General features: G+C 60.3%; 5 protein-coding genes across 6 annotated transcripts; 2 read left to right on the forward strand and 3 right to left on the reverse strand.

Annotated features, from left to right (window-relative positions):
* Nucleotides 1–880: 880 nt before the first annotated feature.
* On the reverse strand, nt 881–9,605 carry KIAA1191 (KIAA1191 ortholog). Of its 2 annotated transcripts, none has more exons than XM_035559685.2 (7): nt 8,432–8,561; nt 8,160–8,350; nt 7,187–7,313; nt 5,452–5,576; nt 3,360–3,466; nt 2,904–3,043; nt 881–2,685 (listed from the first exon to the last, which is right to left on the reverse strand). In XM_035559685.2, exons 1-7 carry the CDS (start codon nt 8,457–8,459, stop codon nt 2,477–2,479), a joined length of 927 nt encoding a protein of 308 aa, XP_035415578.1. In that variant the 5' UTR covers nt 8,460–8,561; the 3' UTR covers nt 881–2,476. The 2 variants fall into 2 exon arrangements, with proteins under 2 accessions (XP_035415578.1, XP_050569558.1); XM_050713601.1 differs by lacking the exon at nt 8,432–8,561 and adding an exon at nt 9,557–9,605 and having other exon boundaries at nt 888–2,685.
* Nucleotides 9,407–12,186, forward strand: ARL10 (ADP ribosylation factor like GTPase 10). The gene is made up of 4 exons (XM_035559681.2): nt 9,407–9,710; nt 10,106–10,268; nt 10,389–10,564; nt 11,027–12,186. The coding sequence occupies exons 1-4, from the start codon at nt 9,525–9,527 to the stop codon at nt 11,201–11,203; spliced, it is 702 nt and encodes a 233-aa protein (XP_035415574.1). The 5' UTR covers nt 9,407–9,524; the 3' UTR covers nt 11,204–12,186.
* A 281-nt stretch (nt 12,187–12,467) lies between these two features.
* On the reverse strand, nt 12,468–15,704 carry NOP16 (NOP16 nucleolar protein). The gene is made up of 5 exons (XM_035559860.1): nt 15,503–15,704; nt 14,659–14,773; nt 14,101–14,170; nt 13,203–13,309; nt 12,468–12,922 (listed from the first exon to the last, which is right to left on the reverse strand). Exons 1-5 carry the CDS (start codon nt 15,607–15,609, stop codon nt 12,779–12,781), a joined length of 543 nt encoding a protein of 180 aa, XP_035415753.1. The 5' UTR covers nt 15,610–15,704; the 3' UTR covers nt 12,468–12,778.
* Nucleotides 15,705–15,795: 91 nt separating this feature from the next.
* On the forward strand, nt 15,796–16,610 carry HIGD2A (HIG1 hypoxia inducible domain family member 2A). Its single transcript, XM_035559589.2, has 2 exons — nt 15,796–15,979; nt 16,353–16,610. The coding sequence occupies exons 1-2, from the start codon at nt 15,865–15,867 to the stop codon at nt 16,517–16,519; spliced, it is 282 nt and encodes a 93-aa protein (XP_035415482.1). The 5' UTR covers nt 15,796–15,864; the 3' UTR covers nt 16,520–16,610.
* A 2,827-nt stretch (nt 16,611–19,437) lies between these two features.
* CLTB (clathrin light chain B) lies at nt 19,438–24,477 on the reverse strand. Its single transcript, XM_035559588.2, is given in 6 exon segments — nt 19,438–19,778; nt 20,706–20,817; nt 21,050–21,167; nt 22,306–22,352; nt 24,278–24,438; nt 24,440–24,477. Coding segments are annotated over 6 exon segments (633 nt in total). The 5' UTR covers nt 24,463–24,477; the 3' UTR covers nt 19,438–19,606.
* Between the last annotated feature and the right edge of the window lie 406 nt (nt 24,478–24,883).

A 24,883-nucleotide genomic window follows, 5' to 3' on the forward strand; every position in this document is an offset into this window, starting at 1 on the left:
AACTTTTCTGTTCCTAAACAAACATCGATGTGACTTGGAGCAAGGTAGCTAGCCACGTCAAGAACGGCGTGGATAGCAGTTGGAAGGGCAGCACTGCTTCCAGAAGGCGCTGTGGCTGCAGTGCAGCCAAGTACACATCATCAGGATGAATACTGGATTCAAATCCACTGCCACCAACCCAGATCCATAATTCAGCTGGGCCATAGTTATAGTTGTTATTTTCTGATTCTTTGATCATATCCCAGGAACAAAACTTGAGCAGGATACAGAAAGCAGAATGAGAGTATCACACCAAGAGACCACCCTTTAACTACAAACAGCCTTTTGAACTAAACTGAGGTGTAACCACGACCTGCAGCAGCAGACAGTACAAGAGCATCTAGGCGCTTCAGCTTCTATTCGACCACTTTCAGCAAACATTCAAAGAAAAACAGAGCCAGTGTCCAGCTCAGTCATCCCCAACCCAGAACTGTGTGCTCTGTCAGGAGCACTCTGACAGCTCTAAGTGCCACAGCAGCACTCAAACCAAAAGGAGGAAGGCAAAGCCAGGAGCTGGGCATCACTAGGCAAATACCAGCCTGGTTCCCACATCTGTGCCCACCTCCTTGGTGCAGGTGCAAACATTCATCTGAACAGCTCAAAAAACTACAAGGTTTCATCAGCGAAAGGCCTAAAACAGGACTTAATCTGGCTTTAAACCTAGTCTCCCTGTCAAAAAGGAGCTTTACCGCAGCAAGTATTTACCACAGTGGGAGTGCTGTTAGCCTTAGTACGCAGAGCTTGGCCCCACGCTTGTTGGCCAGCAGCAAGAGGCCTGGTAGACGCTGCACAGCCCCACGTTTCTTCCACAGATGTTTTACCAACACTAAAAAACAAGGACCTCCATTCACAAGGATTTTATTTTCTTGTAACAAAAATCATACACATTTAAGACATGAATACAGACAATAAATTAATGTCAAATGAGAGATTCTGATCGCCAAGGTGCAAATGACTGGTGACAGCGGTGACTGCTTGGTTGGGTGGGAGACTTTCAACCTAACACCACTGGCAGTGCTGTTGAAGCTTGAGATGAAGCAGAGCCACAGAATATACTCTTCAGAGGGCAGCTAACCAAGTGAGCCAGTTCTTCCTCACCCTCATGAACGAACGGTTGGAGCAGGCAGAAGCTCCAGACCACAACCTTAAGTCACCTCTGTAAAAAGTCCTTGTAACAGAAAAGCTTCTAACGACAGATGCGAGGCCGCCACTCCCACCTCAGCACCACAGAGAACTGTCTTCTGGCTGAGGGAGCTCCGCAACACAATCATGAGATCAAGTAGAGTCCTGATTGCCACAGGACAGGTGACAATTACACAGCAATGCTGTCTAAAGATCAAAGGATTAGACGGTAGCTAGGAGGTCCTTCCACTTTTCATGAAAGCAAGTGTTAACTGTTTGCAGTAACTGGTAAAGACTAGGCCAAAAAAACTATACGTCACTGTATCACAGCACGGAGGAACGTTGAGCCTTGGTCTTCCACTCAGTCTTCCCCCAGCCCTGCAAGATCTGTTTAATGCTGATGAAACAAAAGACCCTTTTGAGAAGCGCCACTGGTGCCCAATACACTTCTACGTGATTCGCACAAGATGCTAGAAAAACAACGAAGCAGCAACCAGAGTGCCAGAACTACTGCACGTCTGTCGAGAACGAGCCAGGACAGCGCTGCTTTGCAGAAAGAAAAGAGGATTACTTGGTTCAAGCCACACCAGCTCTGGTCATTTCTACCATTTCTGGAGGAACCCAAAGAGCTAGGAGAGAAGCAGTTCTCTCATTACTGCCAAGCCTCATTAGATTCTTCCCCCTGTCTTTGTAATAAGAGTATCTTATAACAGGCAAGGCTGCACTCTTCCTTTGAAATGAGCCCAGGAACAAGCAAGTTACTAGACGGTGAACTATAAGGTCACAACAGACAGTAAGGGAGCTGCACATTTAAAGCTGACCTACCACATTCCCAGAGCAGTTTTCCTCCTGGCAGCTAACGGTCCAGCTTTCAGTCCTTGCTTGTTTTCATCATTTTCTGCTGTTCTGTACATGACAGACAACCACAGTCCTTCCGAGGGTACTTCAACACTGAGCCGGACAAGCCAACCAGACTACACGTAGACACGCCAGCGTATCTGCACGCCCCATGCAGTCCTCTCCCACAAAACGGGGCTCAAGGTTTTACTTTAGCACAGCGTACTGGGAAGCGTGTCTCGTAGTGCAGCCTAGCAGACAGAGCTGGTGCAGTACAGCAGAGGAGATGGTTTGCAATGATTTAGTACGAGTGCAGGAGTTTTTCCAGGACTGATTCAAGGCTGGCATTAGGAGGACAGTCACAGCTATTTCCTTTTCTGAGATGAAGAGCTGGAAGGGAGACATTCCTATTTTACTGCAGCACAACAGCACAGGGACACCTTGTAGGTAGGTACTAAGGATACCAGAAGCTTTCTTCCTAGAACCCAGTTGGAGTGAGCACATTCAGATCCCGTGGTTTGATATTATGGGAACGTGGAGATTGTCTCCTCCCTTCTGTGACTGGAACGTCCATTTTGGGTGGCTTGAAGGTGACCGGGTCCTCTGACATTCTAGTAGCCTGAGCACGCATCAGCTCCATTGGGGATGGCTTCTGGGCACCCTTATAGGATTGGATGGTAAATCCTCCTGGTAAAAAAAAAAAAAAAATCACAGCAAGTAAGAGCTAGGAAAACTAGCCAAGTCCTTTCTCCACTCCTGCCAGTACTGAGTATCGCACCGTTCTGTTTGGCACAGAAACGATACGAACAGCACACACTCCCAAGGTGAATAGGAACAGCTAGCATTTTTGCTGTCTAACAGTTCTCCCCCATCTCCTGCAATGCAGGGGATTTTAGAGGACATACCTGGATCATTGGTGGATTTCTGGATGGCTTTGGGTCCAAAAAAACTCCATCTTTCAGATGGCAATCTGTCCCCACCAGCTTCCACGGCAACGAAGTCTGGGCCAGTGATAGAAGCAGAGGCTCCCTGACTAAACCAACTCCTATGGAAAAAAATCACCGCAACGTATGAAAAAAAGACAACACTTCAGGTGGGCCACACCACACCAGAAACTTTACATGTAGCTGCCGGGGACAATCTGAAAGATCTTAACAGATTCGCCAACACCCAGGACAAAGATATGCACGCTGAAGTTCCACGAGCTTCCAATATATTTAGTTCTGATACAAATCCACAGCAGTCCCTGAACTCCACCCTTCAGACAGTCCCTCACACGATAAAGGGGATATTCGTAGCAACTCCCACCTCAACAGCCTGCAGGAAACCACAGAGGCAGTGATCTGCCAGGGGCAGGGTACCTGTTTGTATGCTTGGGAGAGGAGTGGGGAGTGCTGCTTGGAGTGGACTGAGCAGAAGAAGTCTGTTTGTCGTCTTTTGTCATTTCTCCACTCTGCATTTTTAGCTTCTGTTAGGAAAGGCAAGACAAACACAAGCGACAGAGCTTAAGTACAAGGCATAAGAACACAGAAAGTTTTACTGTCAAAACCGGACAACTGTTTGTATCACAGATAAGGCATTTAAGTGTTATTTCACCTAGTTATACTCAGTATTACAATACTTGCATACAGCCCTTAAGCTTCGTTCCAGGTCACATACACACATTTCATCACTATGCTCATGCAAGTGGACACATCCTCCAAGCTAAAGGAAGAACACCACATAGCTCACTGCAGTTCAGTCACTACTCAACAGCAGCACGCTGCTTAAATACCAGCACGCTAGGAAGGCTGCCTCCAATACAGCGGAGCTGGCTGAACTGCTGGCTGCAGGGTGACAAGTCCAGGTGCCGCAGCAGCCGTGTGTCTGGAGCACTGGTCAGAGCAGAGGCTTCAGTCCCACAAGTTCTCTAACGAAGGTGAGACAAGGCCTGGCACAGAAGCCTAGGAGTATGAGACACAGAATAATTCACAAACAAGGTGAAAGCACTGCACTAGAACAATAAGTTGAACTGTGTTTGAAGAATATGTCCAGTCACACAGCGATCAGGAACTGGGTGCATGTGAACCAGGCTATTACAAGTCATTCTGTACAACCAGAACTTGAAAGAAGTCACTTGAAGGGCAGTTATAGTTCAAACGCCGACTGCACAGGCACCTTCTCAGAACATATCCTGTGGCTATCCAAGCCACACCAACACAACTCACTGACATTGCTACTGAAACTTTGACCTTGCAGGGGTACGCTTGGAAGGCTCACTATTGAAATCCAACTGCAAGATTACCGTGGGCAGCTGAGCTCACCAGAAACACGTTGACTGAAGACCTTTGTCTTTATTTCCAATAAGAAGCAAACCCAATTTCATTTTCTAACTTCCATGTTAGAAATGCGTGGTTTACAAGTAATCTAGTTCTGGCTTGTTTCAAGGAATAGGTAACCCAACTAGAACAGTACTTATTTTGAGGCTGCTGATTTGTACTGCAGAGTTAGCTCAGTACGAAGTCAAAACAAAGGTCCAGGGCTTCAGCACTGCTGTCCAAGTGCACCAGGAATTCCTGGATTCATTACAAGACTCAAACGAGGCTTGGCATCACTAAGGCAGCAGTGAGTAGAGTTCTAAGTTCAGTCCATTCACCGCTTAACCACTACAAACATCCGATGAAGTACCTTCTGTACTTCGCATCTTAATGCCATGGAAAAGTAGCATTGGAAGAGATGAGGGTAATTCAAGATCATCAAAGTAAGCACCCAGCTGGAAAATGTGAACAGGACCTTTAAAATTTGAGAAGTTACTTGGATTTAGGGATAAGACTGAAGACAAAAGCTCAGCAAGCATATTTATTTCGGTTTTAAAGGCCTTCTCTGCCCTACCCTCAGATTAGTGTTGCTCAGCACGGTAAGATCTGGGAGTGCCCCATCCACTTACCAAACAGCTAAGTTCTTTCAAAATTACAGTTTCACATAAAAATATATTGAACTTCAAATTATACTTTCTTTAAAACAAATGTGAGCTGGCAAGCTTCTTCCAATTCTTAAACAGAAGAACCACAGTAGAGACAAGTGTTTGCAGAGAGACTCGATGCCAAGCTTTGCCCTCAATATCCAGAAGGCTAGCATGCTGTGTAAGCTATCCCCGGAGAGATAACGCTGGGACAAACACTTACAGTCCGCTGCAGGGCACCCCTGAGAGGTACAGCAAGAAACCAGGTTCTGTACAGAGATGTCCGCAGCTGGAAGTGACTGTGGAATATGGCAGTTTTCAGAACAAACTGTTTCAGAACTATAAAGGCCAACGGCAAGTTTAACATATGTGGGTAATCTTTTTACACAATAAGCTAAAAGCCTTCAGAGTAAGCAGTTTAAGTAGTCCTAGCAACATGCTCCCAAAGTTACGTCAGACAGGCGTCGAGCTAGTACACAACCAACAAAAAAGCCGAGGAAAAGAAGTCTTACGTGCACTGCCTCAGCCACCCGGTGATACTTGGTCTCCTCTGTAGTGAGGCCTTTGTGGGGAGTGTAGCCAGCTTCTCTCAGCCCTGCCTGCTGCTCAAAGCGCTGAATGCTCTCCTGAGTCTGCTCTGGAATGGACAAGAGCACACGTTCACACAGAAGAGCCGCCACAAGCAGTTCCAGCAAAGGCAACTCGAGTGACCACAGGTAATTTCACCCTTCATACCAACTGTGACGAGTTGACAGAGGCAGCAAAATGAAACTAAGGAGCTGTTCTGACCAGAAGACCCTCCTGAGTCACAGGGCTAAGCAAGTCGGATAAGCAGTGATTTGTCCCGAAGCACAGGATGTGTTACAAATGCAACACTTGTATTTAAACGCACTCAACCCAACAAGCCGCATCACTTCTAATCACAATTTCCCAAGTCTAGAAGACCCCACAACAAGCTGGATATTTTAAGTGGCCCCCTAGATTTTTCAACTTTTTTGCCAATGAAAGAGTAAGATTTCTGAAAGACTGCCCACACCAGCTAATCTGACAATCACAGCCTTGCAGAGCAGGTGGTAAAGACCCCCACAGCAATTCTAGCTTAGGTAAAATAAGCTACTTTAGCCAACCACAGAGCCAACAGACTGCTATCAGTTCAGTTCTTGAAGCGAGCACCTTTTTACTATCAGCATAGGAAATTGTTCTTAGTTTGGCTGGTGAATCAAAGTTAAAAGGAATTAGTACACATGAAGTTACTGTCTTTTTTAAAAAAACTTCAATTTTAATGTTAAAGTTATTCGCAAGGATAGTGCATTGTAGGAGAGATCTAGAAGGCTTTTGTCTATTTCAAATTTGCATCTGAACATCTCTCCTGGGAGAAGCAGTTCAGACTTCCTGACATCTTACTGCATAAGAACATTTTAGGCCATCACGCTTTTATCTAGATAGTTATTTTACCATTGTACTAAAACAAAAGCTGCTTTCCAGCAGAAAGTCCCTACTCCTGGATGGTATTTTCCAATATGTTGGTTATTTTTGAGCCAAGACAGGAAACAAGCATAAAGCTATTCCAAAACGCTGGCCTAAAACCTACCTAGGAGTCTTTGGAAACATTGCTTGTAGGAAAAAAATGAATCCCAGATGTTAAAAGAAGAGGCATCAGGCACAGAGTAACATGCTTAATTTCCCTTGCTGCAAATAAGCATGTGCTCTCTGCAAACATAACTGACCCAATTTCATTTTAAAGCTTCGTGATTCATGAGGTTTGTTTTTTAAAGTCTCGCTGTTAGCAAGACACCTGCTGCTGTTAACATAAATGCCATGAAGTGCTCCATTAGCTCAGCACATCAACTGTCCACACAGCTTCAGGTAATTGCAGAACTCTACCTAACAGCAAGAAATACCAAGTTAATGAGCAAACAGAGAGCAGCAGCAACAGCAGCCTCTGCGCTCCAGCGTAAGGCGGTGTGGACTGCAGCGTCCTATCAGCATGGCACACTCCCTGCACTCCCCTTCACTACTTAACTCCTGCGCCAAGAAACACGGAGGCTGTAAGGTGGCCTATCCCCTAATTCCTTGCTTCCTTCTAGAAGCGTCCTCTAATAATTGTACAGTTTAAAAGCAGAGTTACTCTGAACCCACAAACCATCCAGGAACGCTGGTAGTTACCTTGAGGCATTACCAAGCTGAACCACAACTCCCATGCCCACGCCCCATCAGCCACCACACTACAGAAAGCTGAGCTCTTACTTGTGATGAGAGAGTTCATGATGACATGAGTGGCCTTGGCCTTTACCACGGGTACCTTGTTGACGCTTTCAGTAGAAGATGAAGGAGTTATGACAGGTGCGTTCACGTGAGCATCCCCTTCCTCCATCTGCGCAGAAGAAGGCGTAGTTTATGGTGAGAAAGTACCTCAGCTCTTTGTCACGACACATCCCTAACTACCCCAGCGAAACAAGGCCGAGCTGCACTAGCAGCAAGACTTTATCCCATGGAAAAAAACATTGTTCTATCCACAACACAGGAATGCTTATCGCTTGAACCTTATTCTTAGTAATGAACAAGCAACTTTCATTCAACATTCGAAAACACGCCGGGCTCAGAGCCAACAGGTCATTAAGTTTAAGTTCAAAAAGGTCAACAGGAAAGCAGCTAGAACATAGCGGCCATTCGGATAGCTACAAACCGGACTGCAAGGTCAAGCAGGCAGGAACTTTTCCAGACAGCTCAGAAGCACTGGCTGTCTGCAAAATGACAGTTACATGGATTAGAGGCTGGTGATTAGCTTTTCCCCGCCTCAGTCGTTATGTTTTCAGTTTCTTACTGAAAGCACTTCACACTTACGGCTCTACCACTGTTGACAAGGCCCCAACAACAATGAACCAGGCAGTAAATGCTCAAAAACAACAACTCCAGTGAAACACTGACCTCCTCCTAACACTGGAGTTACTGTTCCCTGACTGGAGAGTTTGCTTTTTGTGCCAAACCACAATGTCAGGGTTTCTGCCACAAGAAAGATTTTAAAAGAAGACGAGACGAAAAGCGGAGGGTAGGCTTATGGCTATTTAGTTCCATTCGAGAGCAAGGAACTTCACTGCGAGACTCAGAAAACAGACCCTAAGAGCTGCTCACGCACTGGAGCACCCCCACAAGCATTTAATTGCATCTCATTAACGCCTGAAGGTTTTTTTTTAGTGAGATTTTCAGTGAAACCCCGTACCTTCGAGAGCTCCTGGTACTTGCGCTCGGGGATGACGGGCTGCTTCCACAGGACCCCGGAGCACAGGTCGGCGGGCGGCGGCGTCATGGGGGCCGTGTCCTCCAGGGCGTCGTCGTAGCTGAAGGCCCGCCGGGGGACCCCGAGGGGCAGCGACATCTTCCCGGGCACTGCCCCGCCGCCCCGCTCCAGCGCTGCCAACACACGCACCGGGGCTCAGCGCCGCCGCCACCGGCCCGGGCCGCCGGGGAACGCGGGGACGGGGAGAGCCTTACCGGGGGCGTCCGGCTGCCGCGAGCTCATGGCGGCGGCGGCGGCGGGGAGCGGTTACCGGGCCGGGAGCGGCGGGGAGGGCGGCGCCATGGCGGGGGAGGAAGCGCCGCCGCCTGAGGCGACGGGCAAATGGCGCCGCCTCCCGCCGGGAGGGGTTTTCTGGCAGGGCGGTGCGCGGCGGTTGGCGCGGGGCGTGCTGGGAGTTGTAGTTCGGGTGGGGGTGGGGGGGACTGGGGGGGTTGGGGGGGGCCTGAGGGGTGTGAGGGGATGGGGGAGGAATGGGGCTGCGGGTGGGCACTGCTGGAGGTGGTGGGGCTGGGATGGGGCTCGAGGATGCTGCAGGGGGTGGGGGAGACATGGGGCTGCTCCGCCATGGCCCCCACAGCCCCCATGTCCCCCATGCCCTTCATGTCCCCCCCAGCCCTTGCCGCCTGCAGTCCTGCCGTGAGCGCTGCCCTGGCACCCGCCACCGTCCCCCGCCCCGCTTCATGCCATCTCCACCAGCAGCACCACTCAGGCCATGTCCACATCCCCCCCAGCGGGGTTCGGGGCCTCCTGCCGCCCCGCTGCAGCCACCCCAAGGCTGGGATCTGGCTCGGGAAGAGGCCACGCGGCTGCCCGCGGCAGGGCCCGGCCTGGGGCCACCACGTGCTGTGTGCTTTTAGTGGGACAAAGCAGCCCAAGGGCAGTGGGCACAGTGCTGGGCACCATGGGCACAGCGCGCCAGGCTGCCGGACCCACTGTGGGGCTGTAGGCGGCTCATAACAGCTCCAGCAGCAGACACGCCACCATCGCCTCCCGCCTTCCTTCCCTCCCTCTCCCCATCTCCCCATGCCCCTTCAGCTCCCCGCCATCCCCCCTCCCTCCTCCCTCCCTCCATGCCTCCATCCACCCACCCACCGGGCCCTCTCCCAGCCCTCCCAGCCCTCCATCCATCCCTCGATCGGGCTCCCGTCGTCCCCTTTAAGCTCGGCGGTGACGCTGGGGGCGGGCGCAGCCGTGGTGTTGCACATCTGGCAGGTTGCACGGCTGGCAGGTTGCACATCTGGCCGCACCGCTGGCTCGCACGGCCCTGCCACAGGGTGCCGGTGCCGCATGGCTCCCCCCAGAGCTCTCCGGGACCTGACCTTGGCCCTGGGGGCCGCCGTGGTAGCGCTGGGCTCCCTCCTCTTCATCGCCTGGAAGCTCTACTTCCGCGACACCGAGCTGGGCGCCAGCTGGGACAGCTGGTGGGAGCGGGAGGTGCAGGAGCTGCGGGACCGAGCCCCCGCCGGCAGCACGGTAAGGAGGGAGCTGCTCGCTGGGACGAGGAGCGGGATGGTCACCCACCGGGATCCCCGCAAGGACGGGGAAGGAGCAGGGAGTTCCCGTAGCATTGAGCCCCTCAGGCTGGGGAAGGTGCACGGGGTCTGGGTTCCCCTGGGGTGTTCCCCAGGACACCTCCACCCGCAGTCCTGGGGTGTCCGAAGCACCCTTGGGGCCCACCCAGGTGGAGGAGGGGGTGTATGGTGTGGGGGGAATCGCTGTGATCCCCCCGGAACTTCCAGACGAGCAAGGGAGCTGTCTGGAAACCCCATGGCTCCGTCAGGCTGGGAAAGGGGGCACAGGGGCTGTGGGGGCCCCCTTGCTTCAAGCCGGTCCCTGAGGCAGCCCCCCGCCATCCTGCTGCCCCCCAGGTGGAGTGGAAGCAGGTGCTGGTGCTGGGGCTGGACGGAGCGGGGAAGAGCAGCGTCCTGCACTACATCTGCAGCCAGACGGCCAGAAAACGCATCCCTCCCACCCTGGGCTTCAACTCTGCCCAGCTGCACGTCGAGGGGCTGGAGATGGACCTGCTGGAGGGTAAGGCTGGCCCGGCCCCGCCGTTCCCTGGGGAGGCTGCGGGTTCCAAAGGGGGCCACGGGGACGCGGCCGCCCTACTCGCCCCTACATACTGGCACTGATCCTGCCTGTTTCTCACAGTCGGCGGCAGCCAGAACCTGCGAGCGTACTGGTCCCACTACCTGAGCGAGGCCCACGTGCTGGTCTTCGTGGTGGACTCTGTGGACAGGTCGCGCCTGCGGACGGCCCGCCAGGAGCTGCACGCGCTGCTGGAGGAGGAGCCCCGGCTGCCCCTGGTCGTGCTGGCCAACAAGCAGGTGGGTGCCCCCCAGCAGCTCCCCCGGGACTGTTTTGAGCCAAACTGCCTCTCCCCGGGACTCCAAAGGGAAATCCTGATGCCCCAAATCCCCCAGCTCTTGCAAAATCCGCATTTGCGGGGCCTTTCTCCCCCAGCCTCTGCCACAAGGCGCGGCTGCTATTCTTCGTGTGGGCGCTGCTCCTCTTGCCCCAGCTGACGAGTTTCAGGAGAGCAACAGCGTACAAACTCCCGAAGGGGTGATAGATTGCCCAGGCAGGCAGCCAAGCGCGTGCCTGCTGCCGCTTCCCATGAGCTCGCGCCCAAGCGACCGCCCTGCAAGAGCAAAGCAATCCCTGCCAGGACTGCCCAGCAGGACGGGTTCCTGCCAGCCACCAACCGGCCTGGCAGCCGGCCGCGGGGCTCCCAGCCCGCGGGCTCGGGGCCACGCAGCCCTCCCGAGCCTCCTCCTCTCCCCCCGCAGGATAAGAGCGATGCCCTGAGCACGGAGGAGCTGCAGGAGGAGCTGGGCCTGCACTCGCTCAGCGGCCAGCGGGAGCTCTTCCTCCTGCCCACCAGCGCGACCTGGGCCAGCCTGAGCACGGCCACCAGCGTGCTCCGTGTGAGGAGCCTGCTGGTCAGCCTGCTGTCCCAGCCCTGAGCCCGGGCAGGCTCCTGCTGGGACTCGTCAGCAGGTCCCACGGCACGTGCGGCACGCACCCCGCGAGGTTTGGGATTGAGCTGATGCGCGGCTGCCCTCGGGGACACGAGCAGCAGGCTCTCTGCCACGGGGAGAGGGCAGCCGCCCCCCTAAATCAGGGGGCAAAACCTCCATTGGGAGGCACGAGCAGCACCCTGACCTCCTGGTGAGCGGGAAACACAGCACGGGCAGGGCCCTGCACCTACACGGCAGCCCTGCAGGATATTGGGGCTCAATTGCCAAGCTAGCTGCCCAGCAGGCTCCCCTGGGACAGGTGAGAGGCACAGAGCAGCGTGGCAGCCACGAGGAAGCTCTCGGGGGGCAGGAGCAAGTCCCTCGCCCTGCTGTGATGGCAACAGGGGCCCAGGCAGCACAGCTTGCGATGCCCCTGGCCTCCCTGGAGCCGATGTGGCTGATGCAGCCCCAAACAAGGGGAGGAAACCACCCCCTGCTCACAGCTTTCCTGTGCTGATGAAGGCTACGTGGGCTCTCCAGCCCAAAAAGCAGGCTGAGATGCTGCTCACGCAGCCCCGTGCCACAGCCCTGCCGCCCAGGCTGGCCTGGCGCACAGCTGTGGGAATAACCAGCTCGGGCTGCGCACAGCTCGCCTTCAACCTCTATTTTAAAAGTCCTGTTGAGCAGAGGTGGAAGCAGGCACCGCGCAGCCCTGCTCTGCTCCTTCATCCTGAACGGGGGGCCAAGGATGTGCTGCTGCTTGGTAGGAATTTGCCCCGCTGCGTGTTCTCCCTCCTCAGGGCTCAGAGGCCGCAGACAGCCCTGCCCGCGGGTGGGCAGGCTGCTGCCAGGCACAGCGCTGGGCCCCGGAAAACTGATAGAAGCTGGGGAGCGCTCTGGGGGAAGGGACTACATGCCGGCCAGTCTCTGCTGTGAAACCCTTTGTACGGTTGCTCCTTCCTCTTGTCAATAAACGAGGCAAATCTCTCTGCTCTGCCCTCGTTCCTCGGCAGGGAAGGGGCCCCCAGCCTGGTCTCCTGAAGCTGGAGGCACGGAGGTCGCTCTGGGGGAAGAGCACAGAGCACCCACGTCCCTGCTGCTTACAGGGATGGCGGCAGAGGCCCCAGCACTGCCCCCCCCCACGGCCCCAGCCCCGTAGCCACAGAGTACGGCACACCCTGTGCCTGTCCTGCTCGTCGGCACCAGGAGCTCTCAAAGCAGGACTGCACCCAGCGAGAGCACCAACGGAAGCCCACGGGCAAGACATTCATACCAGCATGGGAGAGTAATTTATTTTAAAAAAGCAAAAGCAGCGCTGGCTCCCACTCAGAAAGGGAGCAGCACAGCACATTCAGTCCCAATGCCACGAGCCGCAGCCAGGAGCCTTGTGTGCCTGGTTATAATTGTCTAATGAAGGTTCTTCCTCCTTCGCCAGAGGCTTTGCATAGCTCAGCTTGCCCTGGCCCCAGAAAGCACAGCCTGTCAGCAGCCGTCACCTGTCTGGCAGTGCCCTCTCAGTTCATGGAACGGTAGCGCCAAGCCTGCGCTTGCAGGCAGACCTGAGGAAAAAAAAAGGGACAGTCACTGCACATCCATCTTTTCCTGCTTGAGCGATGCAACAAAATCCTTGTACTCCTCGGGATAGAAGTTCTTGTACACGTTGATCTTTCTCTTGATCTGCTTGGGAGTGTCCTGGTAGTAGTTCTTCTCATCGCGAGCCATTTCCTGTGACAAAGGGGAGAGCACGTCAGGGGAACGGCCCCGTGAGCAAACACTAAACCAGCCCAGCCGTGGCAGCCACGTCCTGGGGGCCCGCCCACGCGGGCTGTGACCGGTGCCAGAGCCAGACACGGATCTGGACGAGGTTCAAAGCACCACTTCCCCCCAGCCATCAGCTGACTACAGAACAGGAGCCAAGCAGGGACGTTTGGCGACTCCAGCCCCGCGGAAGAGCCAGGAGCGAGTTGCTGCAGGTGCTCCTTGCTCCAGGGCAGCCAACGCTTACCTTGTAGTTCTCCCCGTGGTTCTGTATCATGTACCGCACGTAGTCGATGAGGTCTCGCGAGAGCGTGTTTGACTTCTTCTCGGGGAGGCTGGCCTCATATTCCATCTCTAGGCACAGGACAGACACCGCGATGAAGGCGGGGGGGGGGAGGAACGCCAGCAGCACCTCAGAGGACAGCAGCCAGCCTCCTCCAAGATCAAGCCCTGCCAGTCCTGCAGAAAGGAGGCAGCTCCTGCCGCACAGCTCCTGCGGCACAGCTCCGTGCTTGCCCAGGACTGCTGCCGAGCACGACCGGGCAGGAAAACGAACGAGACAGCAGCTCTCTGTGCACGCTGCAGGCACCCAGCCAGTGCTGCTGCTGCTCCCCAGCTCACACGGTGAGGAAGAAGCTGAGCTGTTGCTGCCCCTGCTAAACCACCACTAAAGCACTCAGAGCAGGGCAGCTGCAGTTTCTTGTCCCGCTGGTGTGAGACTCCAGCGAGTCTCAGAGTGACCGGAGTCCTGGTGGGGCTGCAGGGAGAAGTACTACAGGAAAGCAGCACGGGAGGGAAAGGGAACTCATGAGACTGCGGACACGCTGGGAAGGATGAGCTGCTCTTCTGGCTCCCAGCTCAGCTCCAGCCTGGCTGGGAACCCCTGGCTGACTGCTGCCAGGGGGCACCCTGTGCACACTCACAAGCCTTAAAACCTCTGCGGCACGGACTGTGCAAGAATTAACAAGCTTCCCTGCCCCAGCACGGGACAGCCACTAAGGGCAGTCCTGCAACACAATGCTGAGAAACAAAACAACTCACAGGGCCTCGGGAGAGCCCTAAGCACAGTGAGAGCAGCACGGTTCAGCAGGAAGCCTGCTAAGGCAGGCGAGGCAGCCCGCAAGGAGGTCGGAAGCAGCACTGACCATTCAAGACGTAGGGCTTTCGCACAATCTTCTTCCCTTCCTCTTGCCCATCGCTCTCCACCTCCATTCCCTGTGTTGAATGAGAGAGAAGGCAACCCAAGAAAAAGCCTTTTTGAAAACAGCCGTCCCCACAAATTGCTCCCAAAAGTCTTAACAGCGCCACGAACCACGACATCTCCCCTGGCTTAAACAGAGCCTTTTCTTTGCACCATTAAGCTTAGCCCCTAGGCAAGCCCAGGCAGCACAGCACTGCCCGGCACCTGAGCAGAGAGAAGCGCCTGCAGCAAACGAGCCCTCCTTCACCAGCGTGACATTTTGCAAGGCCACCTGTACCCATCGACACCGGCCGGGCTGGCTCCGCTGTGCCCACAGAGCCATTTTTTGTTACACGGGGCAGCCAGCCCGCAGCGCTCCCAATCCCACTGCTCAGGCACCTCCCGGGAGGCCGAGTGCCAGTCAGCAGCTTCGTCCCATGTCCCGTTACCCCTGGTGATGCCTCAGATGTTGACGAGGGCAGCCACCCCGGCAGCCCCCGCTCCCCGTCCCGCCCGCGCTCACCAGCAGCCCCCTCTTGGCGACGGGCAGGGCCTTGTTGGGGTCCTCGGCCAGGCCCATCTCGGCCAGGTTCTGTGCCACGGACTTGGTGGCGTCCCACGCATGGCGGATGTGCGAGCTGTGTGGGGACAGGCACCGGCTCACCGCGGGTGTCCCCCCGCAACGAGTGACCCCAGGTGCCCACCGAGATGCAACCACCCCCAGGGCCCTCACTCCCACGGCATTGCACCCCCCCCCCCCCCCAAACCCCTCCCCACCTAGCCCACATCCCTCCCGCCCATTCAGCTCATGCCCCCCCCAACTCATGTCCCCCCCCACAGCCTCCTACCCACTCAGCTCATGCCCCCCCCAAACCCCCAACCCCCCCACGACCCCAAAGCCCCCCAAAGCCCCAGCCCACGCCCCCCCACACCCCCTCAGCTCCCCACATCCCCCCACCCCCGATCTCCTCAGCCCCCCACCCACCCCCCCACTCCCCTACGACCCCTCACGTCCCCCCCACGACCCCAAAGCCCCCCAAACCCCCAGCCCACGCCCCCCCCCACACCCCCTCAACCCCCCACATCCCCCCACCCCAGGACCCCTCGGCCCCCCGCCCACCTCTACGACCCCCCCACCTCCCCCTCACGACCCCCAACCCCCCCCACGTCCCCTCAGCCCCCCACCCCCATCCCCTCAGCCCCTCCATCCCCAAACACCCCTCTACGACCCCCCACGTCCCCCCACGACCCCAAAGCCCCCCAACACCCCCCCCCCACCCCCTCGGCCCCCCCGTCCCCTCACCCCCGATCTCTTCAGCCTCCCCGCCGCGTCCCCCCTCAGCCCCCCCGGCCCCCCCGTCGCCCACCACTCGATGCGGGGCGCGGCGCGGCGCCGGGCGCTGCGGTAGAGCCGCTTGCGGTTGACGCCGTAGGCGAACTTCTGCCGCCGGGTCTTCCCCTTGGCCTTCGGCATGGCTGCCCCCACGCCGCGCTGCGGGCCCGGCCGCGGGGCACCACGGGAAGCGGAGTCCGGCCTGCGGGGCGCCGCCGCGCCGACCTCCCGGCGCGGACTACAACTCCCGGCGCGCCCCGCGGCAGGCGCGGCCGCGCCCCTCTGGGATTTGCGGACTACGACTCCCGGCGCGCCCCGCGGCAGGCGGGCACCTCCACCGCCCGGCTACGGCAGGCGGGAAGGGCCAAGCTTGCGGCCCTCCCCGCGACCGCAGCCATGGCGGCCGGGCCTCCCCCGCCGCTGGAGCCCCGCGGGCTGCCCGTGTTCCGCGAGGAGGGCTTCGGGGACAAGTTCCTGCGCAAGACCCGCGAGAACCCCCTGGTGCCCCTGGGTGAGGGCCGGGCCGCGGGGGGGGGGGGGAGGCTGCGAGGAGGGAGGCTGTGGGGGCTTGGGGTCGGGGTCGGGGGAGGCTGCAGGGGTTTGGGGTCGGGGGGGAGGCTGTGAGGGGTTGGGGTCGGGGGGGAGGCTGCGAGGGGAGGCTGCAGGGGTTTGGGGTCGGGGGGGAGGCTGCGAGGGGTTGGGGTCGGGGGGGAGGCTGTGAGGGGAGGCCGCAGGGGTTTGGGGTTAGAGCTGGGGGGGAGGCTGCAGGGGGAAGGCTGTGAGGGGGGAGGCTGTGGGGGGAGGCTGGAGGGGGAGCCGGGCTCCATCCCGTCCCCGGTCACCGCCTCGCCCCGCTGACGCTGTCCTTTTGTCCTCCTCCGCAGGCTGCCTCTGCACCGTCGGCGTCCTGACCTACGGCCTCATCAGCTTCAAGCGAGGCCACACGCGCCGCTCGCAGCTGCTGATGCGGGCGCGGATCCTGGCCCAGGGCTTCACCTTCGCGGCCCTCCTGGGGGGCATGGTGGTCACGGCCCTGAAGGCAAGGAATTGAGAGCCTCCCGCGGGGCGGTTGCGGCGCGTCGGTGGGGCCGCGTCCCCGGGGTGTTGGAAACGCGGCTAATACACCTGCCGTTAACCTGAAACCGGGGCCGTGGCGTTTCTTTATCTCGTTTATCCTCCTGGAGCGCTGACGGGCTGTGTCTCACCAGGGCTTTCCGTCCCCGCCAGACCTCCTGGTGCTGCCACAGCCTGGTAAAAGGGTTTCCTTCGTCACTGCGGCAGTGCTCTGTGCCGAGGTGTGGCGTTAACCAGGCCGCACTGAAAAACCCAAAACGTTTGAGAAATGAGCTGCTCGGGTGGGAAGGAACAGCTCTGTTTGCGCCTCGATCCCGGCAGGCCAGAGTTCATAGTCGGTGGGTGAACTGTGTGGGGACAGTACGTCATCTGGTTGCAACCAGCGAGCGACAAAGCCAACTGCAGCCAGATTCAGGCTGCCAGTGGCTTGCGGAGCGCTGAGGAGCCAGAGAAGTAAACAGCGTAGGAAGAGGTGGGAGCAGGCGCTGCCGCCTCAGGCGCGGTGAGGCAAGTGGGACGCGGACGCGCAACGCCTTGTGAAAACAGCTTGGGAACTCGGATCCCCAGAACGGGGACTGGTTTTCCTCTCTGGGGTGTGCTGGTGTTTCAGCTGCTTTTACTGTGAGGTTGGGCAGCAAGGCGACGAGGCTTTCTCCCCTGTGTCAGGGCGGGGGTGTTTCCCAGCTCTGCTCCCTGGGTGTCCGCGTTTTGGGGCCCGTGTCCGGGCTCTGGCGGTGCAGGTGCCTTGATGACAAGCTTTCATCAGCGCCCAGCTGAGTGAAACGGGCGAGCTCCACTGCAGCACCAGGCGAGCCTGCAGCTCAGCCTGCTGTTGAAAGCACGTCCAGGCTGCTCCCTACAGCTCCCTCCTTCCCTTCGTTGGCTGCTCACTAAACCTTTCCCCGAAGAAACCCTGCTTTTGGCTGCCTCGGTGACACTTCCAGCCCGGGCAGCCGCAGGCAGGTGTGCGTGAAGCAGCCACTGTGCAGATCTGTGAGCCAAATCCCTCGGCAGCCCCCGCAGCCTGAAGACAGACGTTCCCTGGCCAGATGGGGAGCTGCGGGACGGCTGCGGCGGTGCAGGAGGCTCGGGAGCAGTTTGGCTGCTTTCCACACGTCAGGACCAGCACAAACACTCAGCTCCCTGCGGGCAGAGCACGCTGCTGCCCTCCTGTCCCGCTGCCGCTGCGTGGGCCAGCTCAGAGCAAACCCTGCAGCCCTTCCCCTCACTGTTTTTCCTGCGGGATGTGGTTCTCCCACGGCGCTGCCCTTTCTGCAGGTGTGGGTTATCCTAAAAGCGCGCACACGCGTGCCGCTGGAACATAAAGACACCGCTGCCCCGTCGGATCAGTTTGGAGATGTTGGTTTATTGTAACGGGTGACTTGAACGGGCACATAATACCGAAGCCGAGGGGACGTAGAAGAGCTGTGGGCGCTGCTCCCCGAGGGCTGGAAGCCCCTGCCCAGCACAGGGGACACAGCAGCCCGGGCCGCGGGGCCAGAGCGCAGGGGGCTCCCGGTCCCCGGGAGGCAGCCAGAGGCGATTCAGCTGCTCTGCAGGGAAAGGCAGCCACGGGCAGCTGGCCCTGGGCATCCTGCACCTGCATCCATCCTGCCCCGCAGCAGAGCTGCCGACACGCCCTGGGGAGCAGAGCAGGAGGGACCAGCCCTGCGGGAAAGGGGCCCAGTCCCAGCACAAAGCACGCAGCTCCTTCCTACGCGCCCGTTCCCCTTTCCACCCCGCTGCCGAGGACAACAGCGGTGTTCTGCAGGGCAGCCGGGCAGCCCCAGAGCCGCCGCTGAGCCCAGGGCTAGGGGTGCCAGGTCATCCCCTCGAGGGCTGCAGCTGGAGGGCAGGCAGCCTCCTGGGTCTGCGGCTGCAGGGCAGAGAGCTCTGGGCGCTGTACTGGGGCAGGGCTCTGCAGCAAGGCTCTGCCAGATGATCGATGTGCTTTGCTCCCTGTTCTCCCCAGCCCGCCGCTGCAGACCCTTCCCAGCACGAGCAGAGCTGCCGTCCCAGCCCGAGGGGCGCTGCCAGTCCTGCAGCAAGGGGACAAAGCGGGCGGCGGGCTGGAAAGCGGCCCGAAGGGGTGGGGAGCGGGAGCAGCGTCCTGCCGCGCTGCCTTTGGTGTGCAAAACCAGGGGGAACTGGGCCGGAGAGAAGCCAGAGAGCGGCTGTCCGGCTGCGGACACGTGCACGTTGTTCTCTGCACAAGCCTCGGCACCAGAACTCGGCCCGATCCTGCTCTGGGCCCCTGGGTTAGGGAGCTGGAGGCTCGCCCCGCCCCACAGCAGCCGGACCTCGCTACCCGCTTCCCTGCAGCCGCACAGCCTCCAGCTGCCCTCCTCCAGGCAGGGGAAGGAGCAGAGCAGAGCCAAGGGCCCCCAAAGCCTGGCACCCCAACAGTCGGGGGCGCTGGGAGAGGCACAGGGAGCATCCTGCACTCCTGTCCCGTGCCCCCTTCCCAGCGCCCGGCGCCGCAGGGCTGCCTGGCGCCAGGAGCCCCGCAGGACAGGACACGGACACCACAACTGCCAGTTTTTGGGGGGCCCGCACGCACGCTCCTCAGTCCCCACTAGCCCTGTGGCGTCACCTGGGCTCCCCACAGGATCTCGTGGTGCGGAGCAGGGTCTGGGCTGTGCCCCCAGCCCCTCAGCCCTGCCCTACGCCCCGCAGGAGGGCAGAGGGGAGCCAGGGCCCCCCCGGGAGCTCTGAGGCGGGCAGGTTTGCTCCAGGCACGGCCCCGGGTGAGGTGGGGAGCACCGAGGGGGTGTTCTCCCTCTCACACGGCCAGGCCCCCGGGCGCGGCTCAGGCCGGGGGGGGGATCCCCTTGCTAACTCAGCTCTGCCGCCCAGCGCCGCTTCCCGGGGAAATGCCGCAGTAATAAATACGTGTAAAAAGAGACCGACGCACCTTTAAGCAAAAGGGAAACCACGGGGAGAGTTACAACCACTGACTGGAGAGCGCGGCCGAGGTGCAGGTAGGGCAGGGGCCCCTCGTGGGCTGCCCCCACGAAACCCCCCCCCCCGGGCCTGGCCGTGCCCCGGCTGCGCCAGGCGGCAGCTAGCGGGACAGGGGCGTCTGTTTGAGGGAGATGAGCACCGAGCGCATCCGCGAGACGTCCTTGCTCTGCTTGCTGCTCTTGGGGTTGAAGTCGCAGAGCTGGGCCACCTTCTCCCACTCGGAGCCCGGGGTTTCCTCCTTGGACTCCTTCAGGAACGCTTCCTCCGAGGCCCTGCGGAGACGTTGAGGGTTGTCAGCGGCAAAGCCCCTTCCAAGGAGACCCTCCCCTCCCGCCGGGAACCCGTCACGTCCCCAGTTCCTGCCCCACCGCTCCAGCCACGAGCTGAGCGCCCTCCAGGATCTGGAGACCCGAGGTGCTCGAGGCCGCTGCTGGCCGCACTCACCAAGACATCGTTCATCCAAGGACACCGGGCTGCCTGCCCGCTCCCGACACTTCTCCACCCTTGGGGCTGTCCCCAGGAGGCCCCGAACCCCACAGCTTCGCCTCTTCGGCCAGCCCCTACGGGGGCAATTCCAAGAGCTCCCCTTTCCTCCTAAGCCTCCGGCGTTTGGAGGTGCCGAGCTGCAGCATCCTCCCTCTGGGACCTCGCCAGAGCCCGACACCCCCCACAACCCCCTTCCCCTGACTGGGCGACCACAGCGCTGGGGCCGTAGTCCCAGAAGCCAGGCGCCCAGGCCCCGCAGGAGGCACGTACACATAGCCGATGACATCGGCGTCCGGCTGCTGGTAAAAGGCTTTGTCAGCGATCCTACCCCGAGGCGCAGACAGAGAGAGAGCGCAGAGCAGACAGGCAGGCAAAGGGTTAGAAAGAGAGAAACAGAGAGGGGGGTTAGCGTCCTCCCGCACAGCGTCGCCCACGGCGCCAGAAAAACCTGCCGGCACCCGCAGGGCTGCGCCGCGTCCCAGCCCTGACCCGAAGCGAGGCCCACACGTGGACAGGAGGCCCTGAGATCCTGCTGTGGCCACCAGAGCTGCTCGGCGTGCTCGGGCCTCTCCCCGGGCAAGGGGAAGTGCTGGTTCTGCGGGGCTGAGCCCTGCTGTGGTGACGGAGCCCCCCCCCGGCCCCCCAGGAGGGCAGATCTGGCTGCACAGCCGCTCCCACAGAGCCCCGCCTCAGCCCTCAGCCCCTCAGCGTACCTGTTGTTTGCCCGGTTCTTCTCCATCTGCTCGTTCTGACGCAGGTTCCACTCCTCCAGGTCCTTCTTGGCCTTCTCGCGCCACTCCTGCTCGGTCACCTTCGAGGCCGCATCTAAGGCCGGGATGCGACAGCTCCCATCAGACAGGCCGGCAGCCCCCCAACCTGTCCCCACTGCTCCCTAAAGCACCCACGGAAAGGCATCACCGCCTCCAAGGAGGGCCGATCTTTGGCACGAGGCACCTCTCGGGTGCAGCAGGGTCACCACCAGGCAAAGGGCCCCAAGGAACCCAGGCGCCACATCTCACAGTGCCACCGGCGCGGCCACGCGGGGCTCGGCTCTCACCCAGCTCCTCCAGGCGCTTCTTCTGCTCCTCCCTCCACTTGCGGATGCTCTCGGGCTCCTGGGTCAGCCGGTCAGCCTTGGCTATGGCCGCGTAGGCGTCCGTGGGGCCGTTGGACTCCTGCGGGACGCAAGCAGCCCACCTTCAGCAGCAGCTCCCCCCAGGCAGCTGGCAGCACGGGGCTGGGCTCCTCGCTGAGCCAAGCCACGATGGGTCGGGCTGGTGACAGCCCCGGGCTCCTGGCGGTGCCCCACAGCACTGCTCACGCTGCTGTCCCAGCTCTGTCCCCGGGATGAGTGACGTTACAGGCTCGGCACAGGCTCGGCCACAAAGGACAGAAGGAGCCCAGGCGAGGCAGGGCCCCGGGGAGGCCCCGCTCCGCAGGCAGGAGCAGCTCCGGGCCCAGCACCGCGCTCTGCGCCTCTCCTAAAGCCTCCCGCTGGCCGGGACACCCAGCCTGACGCGGCTCAGCCATGGCATTAGGGCTCTCCTCTGAGATCCCCGAGCTAATTAAGTCCGTCCCATCTCTGATCCGATTAGGATTAGGCACAGGCGATGCCCGTGCCGTGCTGCTGGGCACCAAGCGGGGTGAACGAAGGGTTTGTCGGGTGCTGGCACAGCTCCTGCGGCCTGCACGGCCTGCCTTCAGGCTCCCCGGGGAGCTGAGACCCAGGCAGGCGGTGCCCTGAACGTCTCCTGGCCGCGGGGAAGGGGGGTTTGATGGGAGACGAGATGCTGCTGGGCTCCGTAGCCAGGCCACAGCTAGGCACCAGCACGGCGAGTGCCCCACGGCAGCCCTGTGCTGGATCTGAGCTCTGCCAGGAGATGCTCCCAAACACCCCGGAGGCTTCCAGGAGATGGCCAGGCTGGAGAAACAGGGGTTTGGGAGGGGAATGGAGGACGTGCCATCTTCTCCTAGGGCCCAAGCACTCCTTCAGAGCACAGGCCACCTGCAAACAGGTTTGGGGCAGGACCGGACACAGCCAGAAGAGGACCAGCATGGGTCAGCCGGTCTCAAAGCCTCTAACTCCAAGCCTCGGGCTGTGGCAGTGGAACCAGATCTTCTCTTTCAAGCAGGGGTGAGAGCAGAGCAGCCAGGAACCCATCCCGAGACAGACACAGAAATCCAGCAGCACCACAGCTGTTCTGGGGCCGGCGAGCACAAGCCATCCCAGGGGCCGAGCAGCAGAGCGCTGTCCCCCCGCCCACGTAATCCCCCTTAGCACCGCGGGGCCAGAGCAAGGGGCTGGGATCTCACCTGGAAAACATCTCCGTTGACAGTGGCTCCCCCGTTCTGGAAACCAGCTAGAAGAAAAAAAGGAAGAGAAAGATGAACACAACTACGGCAGCTGCAGGCGATCCCAGAAGGGCTGGTGCTCGTGAAGCAGTAACAGGTCAGCTCCTGGAGGATACAGCCGTGCTGCTTCCAGCCCAGCACACCCCTCGCCACAGCCCCACACGTGTGGGCCACCAGCTGAAGATCCCACGCTGGCCTGAGCAATGGACACTAGCAGAGCCACGTGCTGGAGCTTACGTTAGGGCTAGCAAGGTGTCAGAGTCCAGAGCCCTGCCCGGGACAGCGAGGGGAAGGAGGCAGCGTGCTGCACTGCCTGCACTGCTGTCACAGCCCCTAACCCACCAAATCCTCCCCGAGCTGCTGCTGTAGGGAATATGTGGGGGTCTCCTGCCACCCTCGAGGAGGGGTCTGGGCCAGGATCTCTGGTCTCCTGTCCTTGGAGGGATTCAGCCAGCACCTCTCTCCCAAAACAAGCCTTTCAGGGCATCTTATGCCTTTATGGCGTTTTCACTGCCTTTTTTTTTTTTTTAATCTTATCTGAAGATTAGGGAAACTGTCCCAGGCGCAGGGCGGGAGGCAGTGCTCCGCCTGCACGCAGACAACCTGACCGCCCCCAGCTCTGCAACGGGCAGAGGCTGCCTCACCACACACACAGAGGTGAGCCAGGAGCTGCCGGCCGAGCGCCCGGCAGAGGCAGGGCTGCTCCGTGCCTGCGACAGAAGGCAGCGCTGCGGGGACAGAGCCCACAGCGACACCGCAGCGCGCTCTGCCCGCAGGGAGGAGGGCAGGCAGGCATGCCTGGGTCCTCAGGAGCCCGTCCGGGGGGAGCGAGCTGCAGCGTTAGGGCCGGGGATGAGGTACCGCGGACACCCACGGCTCAGGTACAGCCCCACGAGCTGCACACCGGCACCATAAGGCGAGCCCCAGGGTGCTCAGCTCCCTGCTGCTGGGCAAAGAGGCTTTGAAAAAAGCACTCTCCAGGCCCTGAGCTCTCCCCGGCGATGACCAGGCTCGACCACAGGACCGCGGCTGGCCGCAGGCACGGGGAGACGCACCGCAGCTCCGGAGCAGCTCGAGCAAGCACCGTCCCCACGGTGCTCGCCCTGCAGCTCTGGCTACACCCAGCTCCAGCCTGTCTGACTGCATTTACCACCAGGCTGTCAGCACCTTTCTGGGCCAGCTGTGACTCTGCAGGTCCCTGTGGGCGGAAAGGAGAAACCACTGCAACGGAGGCAGCACAAGGAGGCCCCGTGGGCCTCCCCGCGTTAGGGGCAAGAGGGCCGTGGCGGCAACGTCCTTGTGCTCATGGGGACGGGAGACCTCGGAGATCCTGCTACCTACCGAAGGCCCTGCACGGAGCCATGAGATCAGGATTAGCACCTTTCACCTGCAGGGCCTGGGAGCACGACGCCCCCGGTGGAAACGCCTTCCATTTTGCCACCTAAGTCATTCTGTCAGTGGTTCCAGCGGCAGGGCCGTCCATCCATCCATGGATGGCTCCACCCCGCCCGGATGCCCCCCGCGCTGCCCCTACCTGGGGGCACTAAGACACGGAGACAGGGTCCTCGTCTAACTCAGAGGGACCAGCACAGAGAAGGAACTGCCCCCCAGCCATCAACCCCAGACTCGGGGCTCACCCCACACCCTGAGGTTCAGGGGAAGGCACCCCAACATCCCGGTGCCCAAGCACAGCCCCTGCCTGCCCATCGCAGGCACAGCCCTGACCCAGCACACGGGGGGGGGGGGGGGGGACACCCCACACACGCTGGGGGTGCCGCAAAAACCCACGGGGAACCCCAAAACCCCCCGGATCCCCCCTTGTCCCGGGGGGGGGGGGCTGCCCAGGGCCCCGACCCCGCCGCGTGCCCGCGGCCCCCCCCCCCCCCCCCCCGGAGCCCTGCGGCCGGGGGACCCGGGGCATGGCGGCGCTCACCGGGCTCCTGCGGGGCCGCCTGCCCGGGGGTGGCGGAGGCCGCCTCGCCGTCGGCGGGCCCGAAGCCCTCGTCGTTCTCGATGCCCGCGATCTCGCTCTCCTGCTGCGCCAGGAAAGCGGCGGCCGGGTCCTCCTCGGCGCCGGCACCCTCGGACGAGGAAAAAAAAACCGAAGTCGTCGGCCATGGCCGGCTCCCCCCCGCCCCCGCTGCCGCCGCTCGGCTCGGCTGCCTTCGGCTCGGCCCCGGCGGGCCCGGGCGGAGCTGTCACTGCGGCGGCGGGCGGGGCGGCCGCGCTGACATCAGCGCCGGGACCTCCTCCCTCCCTCCCTCCTTCCCTCCCTGCCGCCGCCGGGAGCCGCTGCGGAGCCGCCTCGGCCTTCCTACGGGCTCGAGGGGCCGGCGGCCGCCGGCTCGGGGCGGCTCCGTTCCCCCTTCACGCGCGAGGCGGCGCCGGGAGGCGGCCCCGGGGCGGAGGGCCGCTGGCGGCCGCCATCTTGGGTGTGGGCGCCGCCGCCGCCATCTTGGGGGCCGCCCGCAGCCCGCCCCGCGCTGCGGACGCTGGCGGCCGTCTCCGGAAACGGCCCGAACGGCTTTCGGCGCTCTTC

This window comes from Cygnus atratus, chromosome 14 (genome assembly GCF_013377495.2).
Source record: "Cygnus atratus isolate AKBS03 ecotype Queensland, Australia chromosome 14, CAtr_DNAZoo_HiC_assembly, whole genome shotgun sequence".
NCBI lineage: Eukaryota > Metazoa > Chordata > Aves > Anseriformes > Anatidae > Cygnus > Cygnus atratus.

Coding starts and splice junctions, on each gene's coding strand:
- NOP16 (XM_035559860.1), bottom strand. CDS start 15,609: ATGCCGAAGGCCAAGGGGAAGACCCGGCGGCAGAAGTTCGCCTACGGC. Junction 14,774..15,502: donor GCCGCGCCCCGCATCGAGTG/GTGGGCGACGGG, acceptor GTCCCCACACAG/CTCGCACATCCGCCATGCGT. Junction 13,310..14,100: donor AAAGCCCTACGTCTTGAATG/GTCAGTGCTGCT, acceptor TCCTGTGCCTAG/AGATGGAATATGAGGCCAGC.
- HIGD2A (XM_035559589.2), top strand. CDS start 15,865: ATGGCGGCCGGGCCTCCCCCGCCGCTGGAGCCCCGCGGGCTGCCCGTG. Junction 15,980..16,352: donor GAACCCCCTGGTGCCCCTGG/GTGAGGGCCGGG, acceptor CCTCCTCCGCAG/GCTGCCTCTGCACCGTCGGC.
- KIAA1191 (XM_035559685.2), bottom strand. CDS start 8,459: ATGAGCTCGCGGCAGCCGGACGCCCCCG. Junction 8,351..8,431: donor GCGGCAGCCGGACGCCCCCG/GTAAGGCTCTCC, acceptor GTGTGTTGGCAG/CGCTGGAGCGGGGCGGCGGG. Junction 5,577..7,186: donor CATGAACTCTCTCATCACAA/GTAAGAGCTCAG, acceptor TGTCCATTCCAG/AGCAGACTCAGGAGAGCATT.
- ARL10 (XM_035559681.2), top strand. CDS start 9,525: ATGGCTCCCCCCAGAGCTCTCCGGGACCTGACCTTGGCCCTGGGGGCC. Junction 9,711..10,105: donor GAGCCCCCGCCGGCAGCACG/GTAAGGAGGGAG, acceptor GCTGCCCCCCAG/GTGGAGTGGAAGCAGGTGCT. Junction 10,565..11,026: donor TCGTGCTGGCCAACAAGCAG/GTGGGTGCCCCC, acceptor CTCCCCCCGCAG/GATAAGAGCGATGCCCTGAG.